General features: G+C 35.2%; 1 protein-coding gene across 2 annotated transcripts in view; it reads left to right on the forward strand.

Moving 5' to 3' along the window:
• The window catches only part of LOC129743610 (gelsolin), a 30,526-nt gene extending 12,065 nt beyond the window's left edge, over positions 1 to 18,461 (forward strand). The window contains exons 2-7 of one of the 2 annotated variants that reach the window (XM_055735684.1): positions 5,168 to 5,242; positions 5,316 to 5,802; positions 16,125 to 16,339; positions 16,429 to 17,544; positions 17,609 to 17,845; positions 18,295 to 18,461. In XM_055735684.1, coding sequence (XP_055591659.1) covers positions 5,168 to 5,242; positions 5,316 to 5,802; positions 16,125 to 16,339; positions 16,429 to 17,544; positions 17,609 to 17,845; positions 18,295 to 18,348 — 2,184 coding nt within the window. In that variant the 3' untranslated portion in view covers positions 18,349 to 18,461. The remainder of the gene's footprint in view (positions 1 to 5,167; positions 5,243 to 5,315; positions 5,803 to 16,124; positions 16,340 to 16,428; positions 17,545 to 17,608; positions 17,846 to 18,294) is intronic. The other variant, XM_055735685.1, reaches the window with a different exon arrangement.
• Positions 18,462 to 24,763: the final 6,302 nt, after the last annotated feature.

The raw sequence follows: 24,763 nt of genomic DNA on the forward strand, positions 1-24,763 counted from the left end.
GTTCCATTCTAAGTCCACGGAAAAGATGAATCACTGAGACGAAATTTTGGCCGTGTATGTAAGGGGACCGAAGTTTCCGAAAAGAAAAAAAAACTTGTGCGTCACATCTTTGGACTAACCAAAGATTGTGGAAGGCAAACAAAGTATGTATATGAACATATCTACTTAGATGCGTATTTTCCCGGTCGGTTTTTTCTTTGTAACTACTACTGCCAATGCAGTGACTAATGGCATGCAACGCATATTTTATTTCAAAAGAAACGTAACAAACAGGTTCCAGATGTGTTCAATAGTTAGTTGCTCTGCTCTCGAATGACGCGCGCAAGTCGATTAGAGGGGACATTCTCCCTTACATTTCCCCCTATATCAGGGATTGGCCACCTTATGTATTTGACAACAAATTAGGAAACATGAACACAGCTTTTCAACTATTTGCTCACATCACTTGATTTGCTTTTATTACAGCTAATTGAACGAACTATATCTGCAGCTTCAATAATTTATTTTAATATGATTAGTAAATAATAATTTTCTTGTGGAACCGACTCTTATTTCTTCTTTACATCATTGTTTTGTATTTTTAGTATTTTAAATAAGTTTGTCGAAGACTGCAAAGAGAATGGACTAATGGGGTATTGATTAAAATAAATATAATTTTCCTAAAGAGCTCATTTTACTGTAAAACTTCTTCGAAGACTCTTAGAAGATGAAGTTTAATTAAGGGACGATCACGTTTTTTTTTAATTTTTGGCCATTGTGCATTGTAATTATTTCTGAAAACTTTTTTTTAAATTTAAATAAGAGATACAATTGCTTTGAATATCTGACATTAATAAGTTCAGAATATTCATGAACGATTGACATATTCGAATAAATTGATGTAATTTTTCACGCTTGAAATAATAAATAATGATTTTAAAAATTAACTCACATTTTGGTTATTTATTCATTTAATGACTGGAAAATGTAATTTTTATTAATTTTGCGACCGAGCTAGGAATAATCGTTTTTGGATTGATCTTTTTTACTCAGATTATCGATTTTTTAGATCAATTATTGATTCGATCTTTTGAAAAAAAAAATTGTGAGCCGGAGTTATTTAGATCTTATTTCCAACTACTTGTAGTCGTGCTGCAACTGTATGTTTTGTGATTGAACAATACTAAACAACACTTTTTCCAACGTCTTTAGCATTTAAAATTTTATTCCATTAGAATATTGATTAAATTTTACATAAATAGAAATTTTACAGTATTCAATACGACTAACTAGTATTTGAAAATTATTTTCGCAAACATCTGGGTCAAAAACACGAAAACGGCTTACAGTTATGGCTAAATCTGCAAAACTGCTGAACCGATTTTCATCACAAATATAATTTTGGAATCGTCGATAGTTACTTCGTAGTTATCATGTTTAAGGGCATCGTAAAGTTTCAGATAATTTCGGAATAGTCCGATAGTGACATTTATTTTTTTTTTTAAACTAGATTTACTGTAACAGTTACTTTTAAAGCTCTCTGCTGGATTTCGATTACGGAACTAACAAAAGGGTGTTGATAAACGATTTTTACTTGGCAGTGAATAAAAGTTGCTTAGAAAATTGAGATTTTTTGGAAACTCTCGAATTTGAGACACTTATAATGACTGAATATGTTAGGAAAATCTTTAATTTACTTATTTCTTTGCCATTCCTTTGAGATAGTAAAGTTTTTCATGGTTTGGCAAAATTCTTTTTATAATTTTTTTTTACTTAAACCGTGATGAATCTGTTCGATTAAAATCGATTTTTGGTGACATCATTGATTCATTATATTACAAAACAAACGTTGAAGGCTTTAATTAGCTTTCAATGGTTGATATTCAACCTATATTTTACTTTACATCTTAAATTTTAAAGCACCTACATTAGTCCTACAGAAGTCTACATTAGTCCAAAGCGAAACCGTTTACACCTCGAACTCTTCAGTTCTCTAATCAGAATGATTACGAGTATTCAACCTGAGCTGAATTTCAGAACGCAACAAACTATCGACAAATAAAAAGAATTACCTAGTTCAATAACGATCGTCTGGTCCCATTCCTTCCTTAATCATTAAATTTAAAACAGTGATTTTTAGAATTTGAGAATATTAAACTTATACTTTAAAATACAAACCAAATAAAATATTTGAATCAATAAAATCTCAAAAAGCTTCTCACAAAATTTTATTGGAGTTTTCTACCATGGGACAGTTTTACTTTTTTTCATTTCCCTTCTTGGATTCGTTGCCATAATTTTTTTTAATAAATTCTTATTCCATTCAACCTTGCGAAATTCCTATGAATTAAGTATAAATCAATTTACTAGCCTTGGTATCGAAGTTTGATACTCCAGCAATCTGTTAATTTTCCTCAATACAAAAAAAAGATTATGATTCTTTCAATGATTCCATCTAAATTGATTAATTTGATGAACTTATATCAAATGATTAACATTTTAACTCGGATACCCTTTCTTATTCTTGCCATTTTTATGACTTTGGAGGAGTTTCCTCAATTTAAATAAGCAGCATGACATTTTGAATAGTTTTAAATGCTTTGGAGAACACATGGTTGTTTTCTTTTGTTATTGGTATTTACAGACAAAAAATGACTATTGGAAACGACATTCGCTTTGAACTTATTTCCATAAATTTTAAATGTCTAGTTCATTTTAAGCACTTCATATCGCCATTTGCTTCCAACAGCGGGGAAGCTTTTTTTATCCACGCACGTTCTCTAGCACTTCTCTCTTTCCTTCTATCATAATTTTTTCTCTAGTATTTATTATTTGAATGCTTGTTGGTCGTTTGGAAACGCAAATTGCCAATCCAAGAACACCAATTCTTCCAAAGCACCGGAACCTAAACCCATTGAAAAATACTGTGCTATTTTGAAGCAGGCCTGCACCTGAATTTAATTTTGAGGGAGAAATGACGAAAAAGTAGGTTTCAGTATATGCGGATATATGCGGGTGTAATTGGGCCTAATGTACGATTGTACGGATATGGTTTGAAACAAAAATCAGTTAAAAATACCAAAAGATCATGGTTTTATGTTTATTGTCCAAAAGTTTGGAAAAAATCGGTTTACTAGGCAAGTTTTTACAGCGTTTTTACTGTAATGCAATTTGATGTGGCACACCCTTTAATTTTTGGCTTTTCGGTAAGTAATATAATAAAAAGTAGAATGTTAAGACAGAGAGTATTGATAGGAGCAAAAAATTAAAGCTACAGTGCTGTGGAAAGAAGCTGTCGGATAAGTGGTTAAAATGTGAGCTAAAGTTTTTGTGTTATGGGCAGCTTATAGACAACTTTTGTGATTCTTGTTTGATGTTGATAAAAAACGATGAAGCGGTGATCAAAAAAACATTACACATTTTAATACGATGCATTTGGCAAAACAGTTCATCACCAACATGATGTGAAAAACGCTTGAATTGTACAAAATTTTTGAAAACTGATCCTTAAATTGATTCCTTGAAATATTTCATTATTGATTTATTTGATGTTCGCATCATATTTCAATGATGAAATCATCAAACAAATTTGTAATAAAATCATTCTTCGGTCCAGACGATATTTAAATCGTGGTTTTAGATATTTGCAGGCCAGCTAGGATTCTCCCATCTTCAGTTGCCTAAATTAAACCGTCTACAGCACCTGTATTTTGCATTGTATGTAAGAAGAGCTGCATATTATTTCCATCAATCTAGAGATGTACCAAAAATCTGCAGTTTATCCTCGCAGTGTGGACTGATTTTTAACGACTAAACCATCTGGCAACTCTAGTCGAAAGTTTTTTATCCATTAAATCTATTTTTGAAATGGAATAAAACCTACACGAAAAATAATTAAAAAAAAAAGTAAAATATCGAGAAGCGAGGTGATTTTTTCCACCCTTCTTTCTCTTTGAATTTTATCTTTTTTTCATTTACCTAGCAAAAAGGTAAATTTTACCTTTTTCAATTCACCTAGCAAAAAGGTAAATTTTACCTTTTTCGCATTCACCTATCAAATAAGTAAAGAATACCGTTTTTCCAGATAAATGCTTGTTGGTCTGATTAGTTTCTTAAAAAAAAATAAAGAAAAAAACAAAATTCATTATAAAATTCATATTTTTTTTTTGATAAATATGAATTTTACCTTATATTTATTCTTGGAATAAATCACCGTGCTTTAAAAAAAATATTAAGGCAAGTCCTTTCTCCGCCAGGCTCGTGGCAATTCCGCTTCTTTCGAGCCACCATGGCCACTGAATCTCCGTTCGATTAATGCAGTCAGGTCAGGCTTTTCCGGAATGATATCTGTAGAATAACCTTGAATACACCTCAAAGCTCTGTGAAGCTCTCTGAAACAAAAGCAGTATTATGACGAGATCCAGCACAACTAAATGATATCTATGAAAACACTAACTGTTCTGTTCCGATTTTCACATATTGGTCACGAAGCAAAACTACTTCCTGAATGTCAAAAAAGCTCAACCTGAATAAACGGGTTCGGCAAATAGTTACTTTTTTCAATATGAAATGTACCGTTTTGTTTAGCTCAATCCAGGTCAACTTCAACTCGCAACGATGTAAGTTTTACCTTATTTGAATCTACCCTTTTACTAGGTGAATTGTACCTTTTTATTAAGCTCAATTCAGGTGAAGCTCACTACGAGGTAAGATTCACCTTTTTTGGATTCACCTTTTTTCTCAAGCTTGATTCAGGTAAACTTTACTTTGCTGTAAGGTGAGCTTCACCTCGAAGAGCTAGAAGTTACCTTTTTGGCTTTCGCGAGCGTTTACCTTGCTACCTCGGTAAATTTAACCTTTTCATTATTTTCCATGTAGGACTGTTTATCTCTATTGATTTCCGAGATCGATCTTTTCCTGAAGATCAAACAGCATGATCTTTAAAAAAAGATTTTTTATTGTAAATCGCATTACGGAATTTTAAAATATATTTTTGCTTTAATCTCAAAGTTAATTTTCCGTACGCTTATCTATAATTTGGAAGTTAAGCGCCTAGATTCCCATACGTTAGAAATTTTTTTGGACACTCTAATTGTCACGTATCGAGTCGCATGTTGCCGACCGCTGCCCTAGATGAAAAATAACACATCGAGTGACTAATTGCGTATCGAACGATTTCTCTTTCCAGAATTTTGAACCTGTACCGGTGCCAAAGAAAACGTACGGGAAGTTCCACATCGGCGATTCGTACATTGTTTTAAATGTAGGTTCGACATTCTACATGTTCCTTTGAATTGATCGTGATTAATCTATTTTTTTTTTTTTTTCTTAAAAAGACCAAGCAAAGCAAAAGTGGCATTTTCTCCTGGGACATCCACTTCTGGCTGGGATTGGAAACGTCCCAGGATGAGGCCGGTTCGGCAGCCATCCTTAGTGTCCAGCTGGACGATCGCCACAACGGAGCTCCCATTCAGCACCGGGAAGTGCAGGACCATGAATCGAGCCTGTTCCTAAGTTACTTCCCTGGGGGAGTTCGCTATGCTGCTGGTGGTGTTAAAAGTGGCTTCACCGAGGTGGAAACCAATGCCGCTGGGGAGAAACGCCTGTTCCAGGTTAAGGGATCCAAGAGCGTCCGGGTTCGGCAGGTTCCGCTTGCTATCGGTTCCATGAACAAGGGCGATTGCTTCATTCTGGATGGGGGCTACGACATCTACGTGTACGTGGGGCCACAGGCGAAGCGCGTCGAGAAGATCAAGGCCATCAGCGCGGCCGGGCAAATTCGCGATCAAGACCATGCGGGCCGTGCCAACGTGCATATTCTGGGTAAGTTTCCGGTTGATTTTTTTTTTGTTTCAACTGGTAAGGAAATCATTAGCGATGGGCTCATTTTATCATGATTGTCCCAAAGGTATAATTTCATCAGACATACATGTATTTTAACCCTACATACACTACAAATAAACTAAAATGAAATTTATATGACGTGCTTACTAGACCGGCTTAAATCGGTATATAAAATTCATCATACGATTTTTGGTTCCTTTTGGACATATAATTACTGTTCAAAATTTAATGGCTCTAGGATTTCACATTGTATCTTTTTAATAGTACAAAGTTTGTATCGAATTAACTATGAAAAAAGTATATTTTTTCTTAGAAAATTGTTCAGTTTTAATATCCCGCTTAAATCATGGGTTTTCTCCAATACGGAGAAGTATTCTTGGTTGGTCCGATTGATGAGAAATTTGGTTTAAAGGATTTTTGCTGCGCATTTTTTTACAGTTTTGGAACAATTTCTGTAACAAATGAAGAGCCAGATTTCATTACACATGATACTTCTACATGCGCAAATCTAATGAATACTTTTGAAATAACGTCAAAGATGTGAGCCGATGCATTTATTTAATTATAAATCAAACTTTGTAGTCTCCAATACATAATAAGTAGGGTAAATGCGCCTAATTTCGCTATATTATGTCAGAGGTTTTTAGCTTTGATATTAGTAGGCCGAATCTTTAATTCTTAGATTTACAATTTTTTGATAACTAGGTTCCAAATTTTTTTCTGAACTCTGTTATGGTTTGAAATAACCATTTTAAGCTTTAATTTACGAGAAATACCATGTTTTATAAAGTGTGTCGATGTTCCTAATTTGGCAATAATTGTTCCTAATGTTAACATATGAGGGTAAATGTATCCGCGTATCCAATGTTACACTATTTGTTCCTGATTTTGCATATGGATCTGTTTTTTTAATACTTTAATGAGAAAAATTTCATAACTCACCTTTTTTAAATTTTACAACGTTTTTGGAATATGAATAGATAAATAAGGACTATTTAAATCCTACTCAATATTCCTTCACGCTAGTTTTGAAGAAAGTAGTAGATGTTGAGCTTATAAAAATTCAAACTTTACCTTTTCCAGTGGATGCATTTATTATATTTAAAAAAGTAGAAAATTCATTGTATTGGACACAAATAAGATATAGTCAAACAGAACATCATGCAACAGCCTGGTTAGATGCAACATTTGTGTACCACAACACTTATTTAACTTTTATTTTAGTAAAATAAAATTAACATTTTATGATAACAAAACGATGATGTCATAGTTTCTCACATCGTGAGATAGTTTTTTGAAGTTTTTCATTCTCATATAGAATTTGAAAAATCGCAATTTTTACATTTTTTGATGCCGTAAAATACTTTTCACAGTTAACGGATTGATTTTATTATCCTATATCAACACTGTTGGTGTATACATATTTTTCGGACAATCATTTAATTTTTTAAATAAATATTTTCAAAATTCAGTTACCAGTCAAATCAATGATTCAAAGTTTAAATCTCGTTTCCATGTGCTGGAATATGGTTTTAAATTTTTTTTTTTGTAGTAGTTTTTATCCCTTTCTGTATACAGCACCCTTATGCTTTCTTTTTCAAAAAATCTTTGACCGAAAAAATAAGTATCAAATTTAATTCGAACAAAATCAAAAAAAAAACTGCAGATCGTGCATTATGCGTAAAGAAATCACAAATAAATCAAAAAACTATAACTTTTCACACCTTTTCATTTGATTTTTTATCTAAAACAATGCAATGGTTTTTGCAACTTACCCCTTTTTCTTAGTAGGATGAAAATCGTATGTTTTGTACATTTAAAAATAATTGGGGAAACCAATTATTTTTTCTGACTACGTTTATTAGATGTCCCTGTAACCTTATAACTTTTGATGTTCAGCGGTATGATAATTAACTGTGGACATTAGGTTTTAAGAAGTCATTGAAGTTGAAAAGTGTTACATGATTCCCCATGTGACGGTATACAACGTATTTTATTTAGATTTTTTTTTAAATTTTTCCTTTCGATTCTGTTCTTGTTGAGAAACTCTCTGTAACTTGAAGGTTTCCTTTTCTGTCGCGTAGGGTGCGTTCTTTACAACCTGGCGAAAACATTTTTTCAACATTTTTAGCTTTGAGATACACTGAAGTCAAAAAAGTATCATGTTTTATTAACTCAAAACAGTTTATTTTAACAGATCATTGACAATTAAGTTAAAACACAATTCAATCAATCAAATTTATTTTAAATACATTGTATGACTTTGATATAGTTTGTAAACTTTGAGTATGTCTACAATTAGGAACACATTGAAAATAGTGTTCTTAATTGTGGACATAAGCTTTTTTTAGTTTTAGCACGAAAAAATCATGGTTCTAACATACTTATTATGCCCCCCTGGACCGTTATTATAAAAAAAAAAGTGACCATCAAAACCAAGTATAGGGTTCAATTCCTTAGGTAATTCTACACCTCTGGGCAAATTTTCAAAAAAATCCCTAGTTGAATTTTCGAGAAATCTTGAATTGAAGTTTTTAGGTAAAAAAACGTACATATATAAAGCATGGATCACCAAAAATCTGGACGCATTAAAAAGTGTCTATCTCGGAGCTATGTAAACGAAATAAGAATGTTTTGTACTCAAATTGTAGAGTTTTTACTGCACTTTTGAGCAAAAATAATAAAAAAAATATTCCGATGTTTTTTTTGATGAAATTTCGTACTTTTCGTCGAGAACCACTCATCATAGTTTGGACACCCTATTCACTGACCTTAGTGTGTCCCAAAATTGCATAGCTTCTGGGAATCTGGGGGCTCATCCTCCAAATGGTAGATTAGGATGTGCAGAACAAACATTTGTATGGGACCGACTTAAAAAATCATGTTAAGAGGTTCCGCAAGCGCGATCTTCGATAAAAGTCCACTTTCAAAGATTTGATTTTAAATAAATTCTGGGTCCAAAAATTTTCATAAAATTTATATATTTTTTATTTTTTTTTAATTTTGTTTGAGTTACTACACGTTAAAAATGAAAAATGAACCAAATTTGAATCAAAATGTAAAACAAGCAAGCTATTTCCAAGAAAAAAAAATTTTTTTGGTCCAAAAATTTTGTATTCAACTGACCAAGCGTGTGCCAAGTGTGTACCAAGCGTAAAATATTTTTGATGCCAATGCCATCAAAAGATGCAGATTTTTGTGCACTTAAACATGGCTGAACATAATATGTTGTTTGTATCATCGTATGAAAAGCTATTCACGGTTTAATCCTTAATAAAAATCACAATTTAGGATATTTTTTATTTAATTTATCAAATTTGTCTTAGTAAATACCTACTTCAAAATCAAAATACTTGCAAAAAAAAGACTTAAATGGTTTAAAGGAGTCATCAGAAGGCCATATGCCAAATTTGAGCGGAATCGGACAACAGGAAGCGGTTGCACTGAATCTCAAGTGTGAAAGGGATTCTGAGATATAGTGTTCTAAAGAAGCATATAAAACTGGTTTTTCTTCATACATTTTTTTCTTTACCAATCGATTGCTTGATTATGTAGATTTTGTTAAAATTTCAATTAAGACTAACATTTTACCTGAAGACTACAACTCGATTGGACTTGAAACAAAAAAGTTATGGCTGTTCTAAGATTGTATTTTTGTGGGAAATTGTCGTTTAACACACAATGAGTACATTATACTCAATGCATTTTACAGGACCTGAGGATACTGCATTTGAAGGTGTTGAGAACGATCAAGATAAACCCAGGGCAGTCAGACTATGACAACGCCAAGAAATTCAAGACAAGACGGTGCACCGTTAGAAGGATTCGTCTGCGCGAAGGAATACGATGTTATCGGGCCAGTAAGCTACCAATACGAACATTGAAGCAGCATGTAGTAGCCAAAGAACGGGCCCGGAAGTTATAAAACAAGTTTCTTACGAAGTACGACGGATGCATCCTCATGGATGACGAAACGTACGTGAAGATGGATTTTGGGCGGCTTCCTAGCCAACAAATTTGGAAGCCAGTGGTCGGGGTGATGTCCCCGCCAAGTTCAAATTCGTTTTTGCCGATAAGTTTGCAAGAAAGTGTTTTATCTGTAAGGTATTTGCAGCTGCGGACGAAAAACCCTGGTTTTTGTGAAAAACAAGACCATGGACTCCGAAATAATCAAGGAGGAGTGCCTGAAAAACGTTTTTTTCCGTACATTAGATCTCACAAAGGATCAGTAAAGTTTTCGCCAGATTTGGCAAGCTGCCACTACAGCAAAGAGGTACTACAGTGGTATCGAGACAACGGGGTGGATTTTGTAGTAAAGGACATCCCAACCAAACTGCCCTCAATTCCACTCTATCGAAAAAATTTGGGCAATTGTCAAGCAGAAGATGAAGAAGAATGGTAGGACAACTCGGGATGCCACAGAGATGAAGAGATTGTGGAACAAAATGGCCGCTGAGGTCAGCCAATAGGGTGTCCAAACTATGATGAGCGGTACTCGATGAAAAGATCCAAATTTCATCAAAAAATCATCGGAATATTTTTTTTTTATTATTTTCCTTTAAAGTGCAATAAAAACCCTACATTTTGAGTAGAAAACATTTTTATTTCGTTTACATAGCTCCGAGATAGACCCTTTTTGATGCGTCCAGATTTTTGGTGATCCATGCTTTATATACGTTTTTTTACCTAAAAACTTCAAATCAAGATTTCTCGAAAATTCGACTAGGGATTTTTTTAAAAATTTGCCCAGAGGTGGAGAATTACCTAAGAAATCGAGCCCTATACTTGGTTTTGATGGTCACTTTTTTTTATAATAACGGTCCAGGGGGGCACCGTGTATTACTAAAATCATGACAAAAAACAATCCGACAAAAATTTTCAAAAAAAATTGGTTGAAAAATTCAGCTTTTATCTTCCATTTCTGAATAGGTGTTTTTTAAGAAATTTGCTAACAACTCCATTCAATTTGAACATACTTTGAAACAATCCGGGTTTTACGAAAATTCCTGTGAGTTAGAAAACTAATTTGTTTTTAAAATGAAAGTTCATATGATCCGTAACATTATCATTTTTTTTACAATTGCAATAAGTGAAAAATATCGTCAAAAACAGTCAAAATCGAACGGTATGTTAACATTAGGGACACATGCCAAATTAGAAATACTTACCCTACTTAAAACTTATGTACGCTATTGATTTTTGTTACATAAAAACTGTTTTCAAATGCCTTTTTTAAGTGTTTCTTGTTGATTGTAACGTCTATAATTTGATTTAAAGCTTTGTATTTTTACATTATTTAACTAATAGGTTGATGTTTTGCATAGTCTTTGTCATAAAGTTTAATATAAAATTGTGTTTCTTAGTTGACAGGAGGGTACATCAACATTTAGTTTTAAAAGTTATTCAGGGAATTTTCATTTTTTAGTGTAATAACTTCATATACAAATGTAATTTAAGAAAATTCTCTATGTTTACTCCGAACAAACAATTTATTGCTGAAAAAAACGATGAAAAAATATCGTGGCTCAAATTTTAATCAGCAAACTGGTTGAATAAAGGTCTCCAAAATGTGTCTTCAGCCTTTAATCATCTTGATTCTTAAGCGACCAAAACGCCTCTCAACAGAACATCTTTTTCATGCATGTAGGAGAAATGATCTCTTTAGAAGCAGAAATGATCATTTTTCAATTTTGGGCACCAAAAATCCAATTCATGAGAAAATACACTCTTAATTTCATAATCAAACTGAAGAGGAAATTATTTTAAAAAAAAATGCATTTGAATAAGGAAAACAAAATTTCTCCTCTCAATTTAATCTAGCCGCCATCATGTATGGCAGCTTTACCACAGTTCATAGTCTGTAAATTTATAATGGTAGCGAATGGTTGAACAAAGCTGAAAAAGTGTGATAGAAACAATTCTTCAACTTCTCTCATTGGCTGCACTAAGCCTTCTTTAAACGCTGAAACATGGTTTCAGATTGTCTTTATTCAGGCAGTAAGCTGAAACAGCAGTTACGCATTAGTTCAGCTTTCGTTCAGCAAATTGCCATTCGTAAGCTGCCAAAATGTTTGTTGGGCTGAGAGGTTCTATATCAATAAGCTAACAACGAAATTCATACGATGGGAGAGGAAAAGTGGTACAATTAATTTTATGGAGTGCATACAATAAAAATTGTTTTTGAACAACGTTGGTCATCAATATTTGAATAAGAATTCCATATGACGCTACAGTACTCAAATATCGATTGTACATAGAAGTGGTTACTACAATGCCTGACAAATCCTAATATGCAATTTGTTGTTTTTATAATAGTTCTCTGATGTTCAACAAACCTGAGTTTCGAATCCAGTATGATGCCATGATCTCTAACAGTTTTGTATGTTTGTACTGGTTCTTGTCTAATTTCATTTCAATGATTGGGTAAATTTGTTTTCTACTAAATGATTTAGTGTTGCATTTTTTTTTAAATTCAATTGAAATAAATGTTCAGGATCGCCCCGGTTAGCATCAGACATTTCTTCTGTAAATAAAACCGTAAAAATTCATTTTTATAAAAAGTTACAAAAAGTGGAACGTATTTTTACTAACTTCGACTTAATAACAATTAGGACAATTATAATTTCCCACACAATGGTCCCTTTGGACGTCTGACTTGGCTATATAGGCTTCTGAATATGGCCCCATGGCGACCCACAAATCGTACTTGCTCCAATGATTGTTGCACGGTAAAAGAGGCCGAGCCTGGGGCTGCCTTTAGCTCGAACCTTTGGAAAAATCTATTTGTCTTTGAGAAAGGCCGATGATTTTTCGCGATTTGATAATTTCATTTTGAAATATTTTGACTAGTTTTATTTTCATAAATAGTTTGATATCATCAGTATTTATAAAATATTCAATTCGTTTCAGAGTATATGAAATGTTTTTTACGAACAGTATGAAAAGAAGAGGTCCCTAATGAGGCCCTTGAGGCACACCCAAGGTTACAACAACGGATTTGGATAATTCGTTTTCGAAACAAACGATTTGTGTTTGAACAGTTAAGTATAATTGTAACCTGGAGAGAGGATTTGGATGATAGCCATTCTTAATTTGAAGATTAAAAAGGGTATGTCGATGCGGTGAAAGGCTTTGATTAGGTTTTTACTCTATTAGCGTTTATTAAGGAATTTCAATAATGATAAAAGTATTAGATTACCGATGGTCACGTTTAACTAAATTGTTTGGAGAGGGTTAAAGGAAGAAAAAGGATGGAGAAAGGTAGAAGAGGAAGGATCATTTGCGTATCTTTTGGCGGTCGTACCTGCTGCATACTACGCGTTACATTACAACTGACCGAGAGGAGTAATTTGGTTGTATCTTATCTTCACAGACAACTTCGTTTGAAGAAGTTGCTAAAAGAGAGGGGTTGGAACCGGGTCCTTTTTCGAGGCGGTTTCTTATGCATTCTTAAGTGGTTCGGGCTTGTCTGCTGGTGAGGTTCTTCTTTTTCTTGGGTTCTTGCTGATTACTGGTGCTTTGGACATTTTGTTGGGCGGTGTTCAGTTTGACTGCGTTTGTGTAGCTAATGGAATTGTTGCTCGTGTGTACCATTCTTCAAACTTGGATGACGACTTTTTACAATATGTGTACCATCTAATAGATTCGTAAGTGTTATCAGCTCCCTTTCTTGATTTTTTTATCTTTAGCATGTTCTCGATCGAACGGCCAATCAAGACGGGTTTTTCGGTAGTCCTTTCCCTTTGGCACCTTGGAGTATGTACATATGTATGTATGTATGTATGGTAGCCACCTTGGGTGCACGGTCTTACCGCAATTGTGGCTAAGGCTTCATCAACAAGTCACTGTAAGTTACCATATTTCGCGTGCGCTTTCATTACGCTGTATGAAACAAAAAGTAAACAAACAGTTTTATTACAAAATAATACAAAAACTGACATAAACTAGTCGCAACTTCTTTCCATTTAGAATATTTGTAGTCTGGACGACAGATTCTGAGTGTGAAATACAAATTTTGAAGTTGTTTTGATATTTTTTGCAGCAGTTTTCTGTGAATTCTTGAGATTTTATAAGAAAAATACATAGTAAAATACAACCGACACCGACGAAGGGTATAATGAGTAGAATGAGATTATTACTCATTACTGTCTGCCAACACTGCAGTGTAACTGCTAACCACAATATGAGTTAGCATCGTTTTGCGTGTACGATGCGACATTTCTACTGTGTACATCATCATCAATCTAATGTTCTCAGCAGTCATCAATTGCGAATTGCCATAAAGAGAACAGAACCAAAACAAGCTATTTTGGTGTTGTCCTCTAATATTTCGTGTTAGTGGGATTTTCCGGAAAACGGATGCATGCAGCAGATCCGAAACCGAAAGTATCAACACTTTTATTATTTATTCAAAGATTTTGGAAATGCAAGATAAGATAGCTAATAGTCGATAACAAAAATAAAATAACTATTTGTCGATAAATTCGTTTAAAATTGTTTCCAAAATCTCAATACTTTTCTATGACTTAACAGCATGTTGAAAAGAATCATAAGAGAGGCAGGTAATTCGATATACATTGAAAATTTAAAAGTACTTTCTCCCCTGGACCTGATGGTATTCAATCTGATGTTCATAATATAATAGGTGTGTAAATTGTCTCACGTTACCACTTATCCAAATTTTCAATGTTTTCATGAAGTTAGATAAAAAAAAGTTTTAATCACCGATCAAAACAATTAAGAAAGTGGAGTGCTTCCAGTATCGTGGTGGCCAGATAACGGAAGATGGTGATACCAAGAAAGACATCTAAACCCGGATCAGAAAAGCCCGTTTTTGCATTTGCGAGTCTTTGCAACATCTGGCGCTCGCGCCAGAGCTTTCTATGAACATAATTCCGAATCTTTAACTCAAACGTCAAATCCGTATTGATGTACCGGTGTGAAACTTTTAGAACATATACGGTAACGACGCGAAAACTGCAAGTATTTGTAAATCGCTGCCTGCGGAATTGCTGGTGTCATCAAAGGGTGCTAGAAAACGAGATTTGGGAACGTAAGTGCAGATGGATTAGGGATATGCTGCGAAAAGATGAAAACTAGATTTGCAGAGAAGCATACCCAGAAACACGTGGTGGCTCGACGAGAATCCAGACTTTGACCAAGTGAAGATCAATACGGATTTATGCCTGGACGTTCCGTCGCAACGAACATGCTTTGTCTTACAAAATCATGTTTTAATGCAATGGGTGAAAGAGTACAAGTATACTTAATGTATAGGTACAAATTTGAAATCAACATTTTATCTGGTGGACCATGAAATACTTTTGTGTTGGCTGAGACAACTGGCTGCTTCTAAGAAGTTTTTGTTTTCGTTCCTGATTTTCAAGATTTTTTGTGAACAAACCAGGCGTGCCACAAGGATTGAATCTTGGTCCCTTATTGTTTACGTTATTTATCAACGATAGTGTTCAACTCCTTAATAGCGGATGCAAGCGGATGTTGAAATATTTTAATAATCCTCGCTCCATAAAAGCATTGTATTGTTCACTCGTACGGCCTATTCTTGAAATTTCAGTGTTGGTTTGGTTGCCTAATCTAATTTCTTAGAATCTCAGATTTGAACGTGTTCAAAGAAAATTTACTTATCAAGCACTTAGACTTCAAGACCTCAACTAGAAACACTGAATCGTCGTCGAAATTTCCATCTGGCTGAAGTTAATTGCCCAGAGCTCCTTTCATCACTAGATATTTGCGCAGGTCGATATACTTTGGGAAATAACTCTCTCCTCCCAAAATTTTGATGCATCACGTTCGTCTACTATCAACCTTTAGATTTGAATGATTTGATATTTGATGATGAGTTCTACGAGTTCTCCAAAAACTTTGCCGGAAAACTGAGAAGATCATCATTGTTTTCAATTTTCAGTACCTAATATTGTTTTTTTTTTTTATTCTTCAAGTCAGCCGAAATTTTAACAAATATACAAATGAATTTAGTCACTTTCCTAGGGCAGAACACAATTGTTCCTTCTGAACAATCTGCTTGACAATTGGTCAATAATTGATTCCGCGTTTGATGGAAGCGTTTATGTACATAAGCACCATCTGGACATTGTCCACGATATGCAATTCCATTCGCCAGCTAACTAAAATTGATATAATGGATACTTTCAAAATAACAACGAACAATATATCTGATAGCCATTTATCATTTGATTTTAACACCATTTCAGATATTCTATTCCAAACTTTTTTTTCTCAATTAGAAAATACAACTTTATTTTGTTATCGATTTCTTGTAGACGAATTCGCCAGTTCCGGCGAACAGCAGCAATTCTTCGACGCCCTCGGAGAAGGATCAGCCTCGGAAGTACCGGACGAATCGGAGTGCGACGAAACCTACGAACAAGCCGACTGCAAAACCGTTACCCTGTATAAGGTATCGGACGCCAACGGAAGCCTAGAGATCACCCCGATCGGCGAAAGACCTTTGAAGCAGAACATGCTGGACTCAGACGTTAGTGATTTGTTTTATTTGTTTGTGTTTGTGATGTGTTCCTCGATGTTGTTTTTTGTGATGCATAAATATTGATTCTAATTTTTCAGCAGGACTGCTTTATTTTGGATACCGGATCTTCCGGGATTTATGTTTGGGTTGGTAAGGGAGCAACGTCTCAGGAGCGAGCTCAGTCGATGATCAAGGCACAGGAGTTCATCACCAGCAAGGGTTATCCGATGCATACTCAGGTTCATCGGGTCGTTGAGAATGGAGAGACTACAGATTTCAAGCAGTACTTTGCCAGCTGGCAGGATAAGGGTATGAACCATAGTCACTTGATAAGGGCTGCCATGGATGACGATAGCTCTACCGATGGGGAAGAGCGTGAGTTCGATCCGGAGATTCTGCACATGTTCAAAAAGAACGGAGGTCGTGCCCTTGGCTTCATGCCTGACAATGGACAGGGTGAGGCTGAAATCTGGCGAGTGGAAAACTTCGAGTTGGTTCCCATTGAACCAGCTGCCTATGGTATGTTCTTCGGAGGAGATTCGTACGTGATCAAGTATGAATATCAGAACAAACGGGGTGGTCATGGATTCCTGATCTACTTCTGGCAGGGTAAGCAGTCGTCTACGGACGAGAAGGCTGCTGCAGCCATGCATGCCGTTCGTATGGATAACGAATTGAACGGCAAAGCTGTTCAGATCAGAGTTACTCAGGGCAATGAACCACGTCACTTCTTGAAGATTTTCAAGGGTAAACTTATTACTTTCACCGGCGGTCATGCTTCGGGCTTCAAGAACATTCACGACCACGACAGCTATGACGTTGATGGAACGAGGTTGTTCCGTATCCGTGGAACCTGTGCTGATGACGTTCGTGCTGAGCAGCTCCCGGAAACGGCTAGTTCCTTGGCTTCGGATGACGTTTTTATTCTGGAGACTCCTTCGGGTACCTACGTCTGGCATGGCGTTGGAGCATCCGATCTGGAGAAGGATATGGCTGGAAATATTGTTGGATTGGTGTCTCCTGATGCCACGCCTCAAATTATCGCTGAGGGATCCGAACCGGGTGAGTTCTGGGCCGCTCTGGGTGGACAAGGAGACTACGATCGGGAGCTGGATCCAACTGGGGCACCTTTCCTGACACCAAGACTGTTCCACTGCCGTATTCTGTTCAACAAGCGTCTGCGCGTGGAAGAAGTTCCACACTTCGAACAAGATGTGAGTAATAAATTCTATTATCTTGAAACGGTTGATTTTATGAATGTTCCAAATTTCCCCACAGGATCTCAACGTGGACGACGTCATGGTGTTGGATGGAGGTGACGAAATCTACTGCTGGATCGGAAACGGTGCCACCGAGGAGGAACGTGCCAAATCAATCGACATGGCCAAGCAGTACATCCGTACCGATCCGTCGGAGCGCAACGAAGACACGGTACCGATCGTGATCCTGAAGCAGGGCGAAGAACCTCGCAGCTTCAAGCGCCTTTTCCCATCCTGGGACGATGGCCACTGGGAGGTTAGACATTGATGTTGTGGTTCTTGCATTGGTGTCGTTCCTTTTCTCTATTCTTGCTCTTTTAAGTGTAACCAAATCAGAAACGAATGCTGCATGTGAACGTTGCACACTCGTCCTCTTCACTCTAAATAATTTGTCCTTTTTCCTTTTTTGTGTAGAAAACTGACCAAATGTAGTTCTAAAAATAAGTTTTAAGTTGGTATTACCTTGTAGAACTTATGCACTAACAACAACACTACTCGGTGATTCCAGCTTATCAGTAGGTTAACCATAACTTTACAGCTTCCGCTTGACGATTGCTTGCACAAACATGCCCTTAAAACAACTATCTTCCAAGTATTTGTGTTTTACATTTTATTGCTGGTGTTCTTCGATATGGTGCTCTAGTCATGTGCATACGTAAAACAGTGTTTCCCTAATCAAACACCAACTTGTACTTTTTTTCACAGTCCCAGCTATCGTACGAGGAAATCAGACAACAAGCCATGGCCAATAATCAGTAACTTCCGTGTGGTCCTCTTGACCATACATGAGTCGCCAAATGAACTGTGCACAAATGTATTAAATTTTATCAAAACCTAATAAACGTCTATATGAGCTACTTCAAATATTTAAATATTGCACATGTCTTTAACTGAATGCTTGAAGAATAACGAAAGAAAGCCTTCATAGAAGAAACCGAATGCAGAATGAACACGTTTGGAGATTCTAATAACTTCAACACAAAATGCTGCCGTTTCTAACAGAAAGGTAAAGTTATCGGTTAATTTGGGGAATCATTAATTAAGGGTCTAAAGACCTACCTTTCACCAACTTAAGGTTCGCAGTTCAGCTTTGAGTAGAACCGGTTTCAAAAATTGGAGCCAAAGCTACTTATCATGATATTCATGATTTAAATTGCATCAAGGGGTACAACCAAGGACGCCGGAAAAAAAATCAGTGTTTTTTGACAAAAAAAAATCTGTAATTTTGTTAATTTGACAAGATTTTGTGATGTTTAAATACGATTTGCACTGAAAAAAATATGACTAACTTATGTATGCCAAAATTGACAAAATAGACAAGATTGATAAATTACCAAAATTTACAAAAAAGACAACATTGGAAAAATTTACGGAACTCTAAAAATTGACAAAATTGCAAGAATTGCAACAAATTATGATAAATAACAAGATTTTTAAAGTTAAAAAAATTAGCAAAGAAAAAGAATGAATTAAAACATTGAAAAAGTTCATAAAAATTGACCTAATCGAAAAAATTTACATCATTGAAAATCAACGAATTTGGCAAAATTTCAGCCTAACTGACCAAAAAGATAAAAATGACAAAAATAACAAAAGTTATACAAATATTAAAACTATCAAAACAAATGGTCAAAATTTATCAAATTGAACAAATTGACGAATTAGAAGAAAAATACACTTTGGATATTAAGTGGCAAAAATTGAAGAAAAGACAAAAACAACAAAATGACAAAAATGACAAAAATGACAAAAATGACAAAAATGACAAAAATGACAAAAATGACAAAAATGACAAAAATGACAAAAATGACAAAAATGACAAAAATGACAAAAATGACAAAAATGACAAAAATGACAAAAATGACAAAAATGACAAAAATGACAAAAATGACAAAAATGACAAAAATGACAAACATGACAAAAATGACAAAAATGACAAAAATGACAAAAATGACAATAATTACAAAAATTACAAAAATTACAAAAATTACAAAAATTACAAAAATTACAAAAATTACATAAATTACCAAAAATTACAAAAATAACAAAAATACCAAAAAAAAACAAAAACTACGAAAATTACAAAAATAACAAAAATGACAAAAATTCCAAAAATTCCAAAAGTAACAAAAATGACAAAAATTACAAAAATTACGAAAATTACAAAAATGACAAAAATTACAAAAATGACAAAAATGACAAAAATTCCAAATATTCCAAATGTAACAAAAATAACAAAAATTACAAAAATAACAAAAATGACAGAAATTACAAAAATTACAAAAATTACTAAAATTACTAAAAATACAAAAATTCCAAAAATTACAAAAATCACAAAAATTCCAAAAATTACAAAAATAACAAAAAATAACAAAAAATGACAAAAATTACAAAAATTACAAAAATTACAAAAAATACAAAAATTACAAAAATTACAAAAATTACAAAAATGACAACAATGACAAATCAGTTATTAACGAATAAATTGTCAAATATAACCAAATTTTTTTTTATAAATTTGAAACTGACAAAAATGAAAATATTAACGAAATTGACAACATTTACAAAGTTGATAAACCTTAAATAGTTGACAAAATCCATTCAATTGACATAATTGACAAGTTTTGTAACTTTGGTCGATTTCGTCAGATTTTTTATATTCATAAATCCTGTCAAATAAGTCAATTTTGTGAAAGTAGTCACTTTTGTCAATTTCGTAAATTTTGTTAAAATTGTCAATTTATTCAATTTTTTCAATTTTTTTCAATGTGGTCTGATTTGTAAAAAAGTAACTTTTGTCAATTTCTGAAATTCGGTTAATTTTGTCTTATTTGCTTATAAGTCCTTTGTTGTGGACTGTATACGACCATCGATAGGACTAGTTCCCCTCGTGGAACAAGTCTTTCGTAGACAACCCCTGGTGGTTGTCTCATCGATGGAGGCAGGTCGTAAGAGACTGTCTGCCTGGAATGCCTCGCAAGGCTAGGGGGATCTCGATCGCCTTGTTGACCGAGATCGAACTCTTTCGTAAAGGGGGGGGGGAGGCTCTGATAAGAGCCGTTCTTTGCAGTGGACCTGGGAGCGAGCATCGGGCGGAACACAAACAACACTTTTAATGGCGATACATTGTTGGTTTATTTCTCTATATACTATTATCTACACCACTTATCACTGTACACTAGCACCAAGATTGTCCTCTTCGCTCAGGTGGTCTCGGAGTAGACCACTCCTTGATGGCTCGCTTCTTCTTCCTTCGATGTCGGCCACCCAACTGGGCCGATGTTGCTTGGATGCTGGTTCGATAAAAACTGACACCGCAACACGCGGGAGCGCGCGTTTTTATAACCGCAGCCAGTCACCTGCTGTTCCCTGATTGGCCGGTTCTTCTTTCTCGCGTCTCTCCTTTCTCAGTCCGCTTGTCGGACTGAACATACTCCTTACCGGAAAGTGAGAAGTTGTCTTGGTTGGTGGTTGTCGTCGACCTTCCTGGAACCACGAAATTAACCACGTTCGGGGACACGCCACCAGTCGGTAGCTCATTTGCCGGAATGTAAGCTGGAACTGCTGAACCTTGAGCTACTAGCGATGCTTCTGGATCCTTCGGTTCAGGCTGCTCGATCTGGTTAAGGGTTTTCAGTGGAAGACTTGTCTTTTCTGTTGGGACCATTCGCGCCCGGTAACTAGTGAGCTGTGGCTGCAGAATTGGCAGTGCTCGAACCTCTTCGAGCTGACTCTCGATTGCCACAGTTACATCCTCGTAGAGCCCCAAAAAGATGAAATAGTTGTCGTCCTGTTGGGCACGCTCCGCAGGAGACGACAGATAAAAAATCTCTTGGGAAAGCTGTGTGTACTCAGCCTTTGAGCGGTCGACACTCCGCTGGTACACCTTTAATTGAGCTGGGGTCAGCTCAACCTCGTCGGTTTCCGCTTGCTTCAGGATGCCTTTGATTCGGTTGACGTTGCGGTGTGCCCTCCTAAGGTTGTGGGAGAGCAACTCAAATCTCTCGGAATTGCTTTCTGGCTTCATTGGGTTTTTCACTTTACTATCATTTTGTTTCACTGTGCTCCGCTCGCGTTGCTTCGCTTCCCAATCCACTCCACTCAACATTAGACGGAGGTATTCCATCTGGGGGTGCTGGCTGCTACATCCGGCTCGAAGGACCATTTTATGTTGTGGACTGTATACGACCATCGATGGGACTAGTTCCCCTCGTGGAACAAGTCTCTCGTAGACAACCCCTGGTGGTTGTCTCATCGATGGAGGCAGGTCGTAAGAGACTGTCTGCCTGGAATGCCTCGCAAGGCTAGGGGGATCTCGATCGCCTTGTTGACCGAGATCGAACTCTTTCGTAAAGGGGAGGGGGGGGGGGGGCTCTGATAAGGGCCGTTCTTGGCAGTGGACCTGGGAGCGAGCATCGGGCGGAGCACAAACAACACTTTTAATGGCGATACATTGTTGGTTTATTTCTCTATATACTATTATCTACACCACTTATCACTGTACACTAGCACCAAGATTGTCCTCTTTGCTCAGGTGGTCTCGGAGTAGACCACTCCTTGATGGCTCGCTTCTTCTTCCTTCGATGTCGGCCACCCAACTGGGCCGATGTTGCTTGGATGCTGGTTCGATAGAAACTGACACCGCTACACGCGGGAGCGCGCGTTTTTATAACCGCAGCCAGTCGCCTGCTGTTCCCTGATTGGCCGGTTCTTCTCTCTCGCGTCTCTCCTTTCTCAGTCCGCTTGTCGGACTGAACATCCTTTATAATTTATTATCTTTTTTTGTAATTTTTGTCAATTTCGTCAATTTGGTCTATTTTGTCAATTTTTTCAATTGAGTAAAGTTTTTCCATTTTGTCAATTTGAAACTTAAGATAATTTTGTTAATATTGTCAATTTTTTTTCAAATTTGCTTATTTTGTTATTTTTTATAGTTTTCACATTTTTTGTCAATTTTGTAAGTTTTGCCTTTTTTTCATTTTTGTAAGTTTTGTCAGTTATGTTAATATTTAAATTTGAGTCAAGGTCTTTATGCCAATTTTGTCGATTTTGTAATTTTTATTAATTTGGTCCATTTTTCAAATTTTATATTTTGTCAATTTAGCTATTTTCGCGAATGTTCTTTTTGATTAAAATCTTGTCAAATTTGTAAATTTTAGCAAAAAATATTATGCATTTTTCAAAAGTGAATCAATTGGAAAAAGAAGGATAAAAATGGAAAAAAAAAATTCCCTTTTAAAAATTATTGACGAAAACTATCAAAATTTACAAAATCGACCTTTTATTGGATTTTATGTTACCGCATCGTATTTTACGGTAGAGTTTTACACAATTATTTTTTTCAATTTCCACGTTTTCTTCCACGTTCACTTTCCAGGATCCAGCCAGTCAAAACACCTAGGGGTTTCAAATCATTTAATAATTAAGGATTTATTATTGATTCATTATGGATGTACTACGATTGAAATTCTTTAATCACAATTTAATGATTCAAAATTTAGAATTGTACCATTTGTTTACTATTTTGTGTTATATGCAATAATATACAGGCTGTGAGAATGGCTTCAATCCACTGTCGAGAGAGTGTATTAAATTGGATTTTGTTGATAAGCTGAAATATAACATTATTTCGATTAGAAAAGTCTCATTTGGGCTTAACAGCAAACAGTTTTTAGAAGCAGTGGTATCAATCAATTTTTGCTTGTTAATCACGTTGAATGCTGATAGACTGCTTAAAATAAAATCTTAAACATAGCTCAGGAATTATTAACTAGCACAAGTCTCAATTCTTTGTAACTGTTTTTCATAAACGGTTCTCTTAGCCCATAATTAACAATATTTTAAATAGCATCGATTCAAATTCACCAATAGATCTACTGTACCTCTTTATCATTTGGTGTAACAAGCTCTCCAACCATTCATTTTTTCATCCACTGCTTAAAGCAGTGGATCCTTTTTAAACATTTCTGTAGAAGCTATCTCAATCCAGTTTGATTTTTTTATCGGCAGATTTATCAATCTTTGGTTACTGTTCCCAAATAGCCCACTTTTTTATCAGGTCTCACGAGTTTACTATCTACTGCTCTAAAAGTCTAATTCCGTTTTAAATTTGTCGCAAACGGTTGAACCTGATTTGTAACTATCTCTGAAAACTAAATCAGGGTAGCAGTCTTTCTTGACTTTAAGCCATCGAAATCAACAGAAGTCTCAATCAAATAGAACTGTTTCGCAAGGGGGGAGGGGGGGAGTCTCAATCAACAAAGCAAAAAAAATGAGTCCGTTGAGAAAAAAATATTGGTTATTGAAATAACTTTAATTACCTTTAATTTACAAAATCAATCCAAAATCAATCCAAAATCAAAAAAAAAAATTTTTCGATTATTTTAATTATTTAAATAGTGTAAGAAATAAGAGGAAGAATGATCTTGATGGTTAAAATCTTCTCCAAATGAATAAAATAAAAATAGAAATAGTGTTAGAAATAAGTTTAAATTCACTCTGTTGTGTTGTATGCCTACTTGGTTGAATGATTCAACTGAATCAAAGCAAATTGTTTTAAAATTTTTTAAAATTTCATAGCTTCTAAAAGTTCTCACTCACGTGGAATTAAGAGTTGGGAGATCAGTGTGAGAACTTAGATTACATCACTTATACTAGAAATCAATGTAAAAAATGCACCAAATAAATGTGAAACTTTTAGTTCTATTATTACTGAAATTATCGGATAAAATGTTCAAATTCATAACCAAATTTTCACTCATTACTCAGCTCCAGAACACCCTTTAGATAATCTGTGAACATTTTTGGTTACATTATTGAGCATTACTTAGAGCACCTGTATCCGTGGTCCAAACAGCCGGTTAAGACCCAAATTCCGACCCGAGCAACCGCACTGGTGATCCATTATACCAGTTTCAACTCAACTTTTTTTAGAGCTGGTATAAGGATTGATCCAAAACTGATGAGATTTGGATCCAATTTGACGCGGTTCTAAACCGTTTGACAGTTAATGGAACACAAGTGCAGTTGCCAGTTTTTTCATGGGATCGGATCTAATTTATTTGGTTCAATTCTTGTATAAATTAGACCCAAGAATAGACCACGAATACAGATGCCCTTAGATATAAAACTACAAGTTATTAACTCATGTTCGCTTCGTAGAAAATTACCGATG

The sequence above is a fragment of the Uranotaenia lowii genome, chromosome 2, assembly GCF_029784155.1.
Source record: "Uranotaenia lowii strain MFRU-FL chromosome 2, ASM2978415v1, whole genome shotgun sequence".
Taxonomy (NCBI): domain Eukaryota; kingdom Metazoa; phylum Arthropoda; class Insecta; order Diptera; family Culicidae; genus Uranotaenia; species Uranotaenia lowii.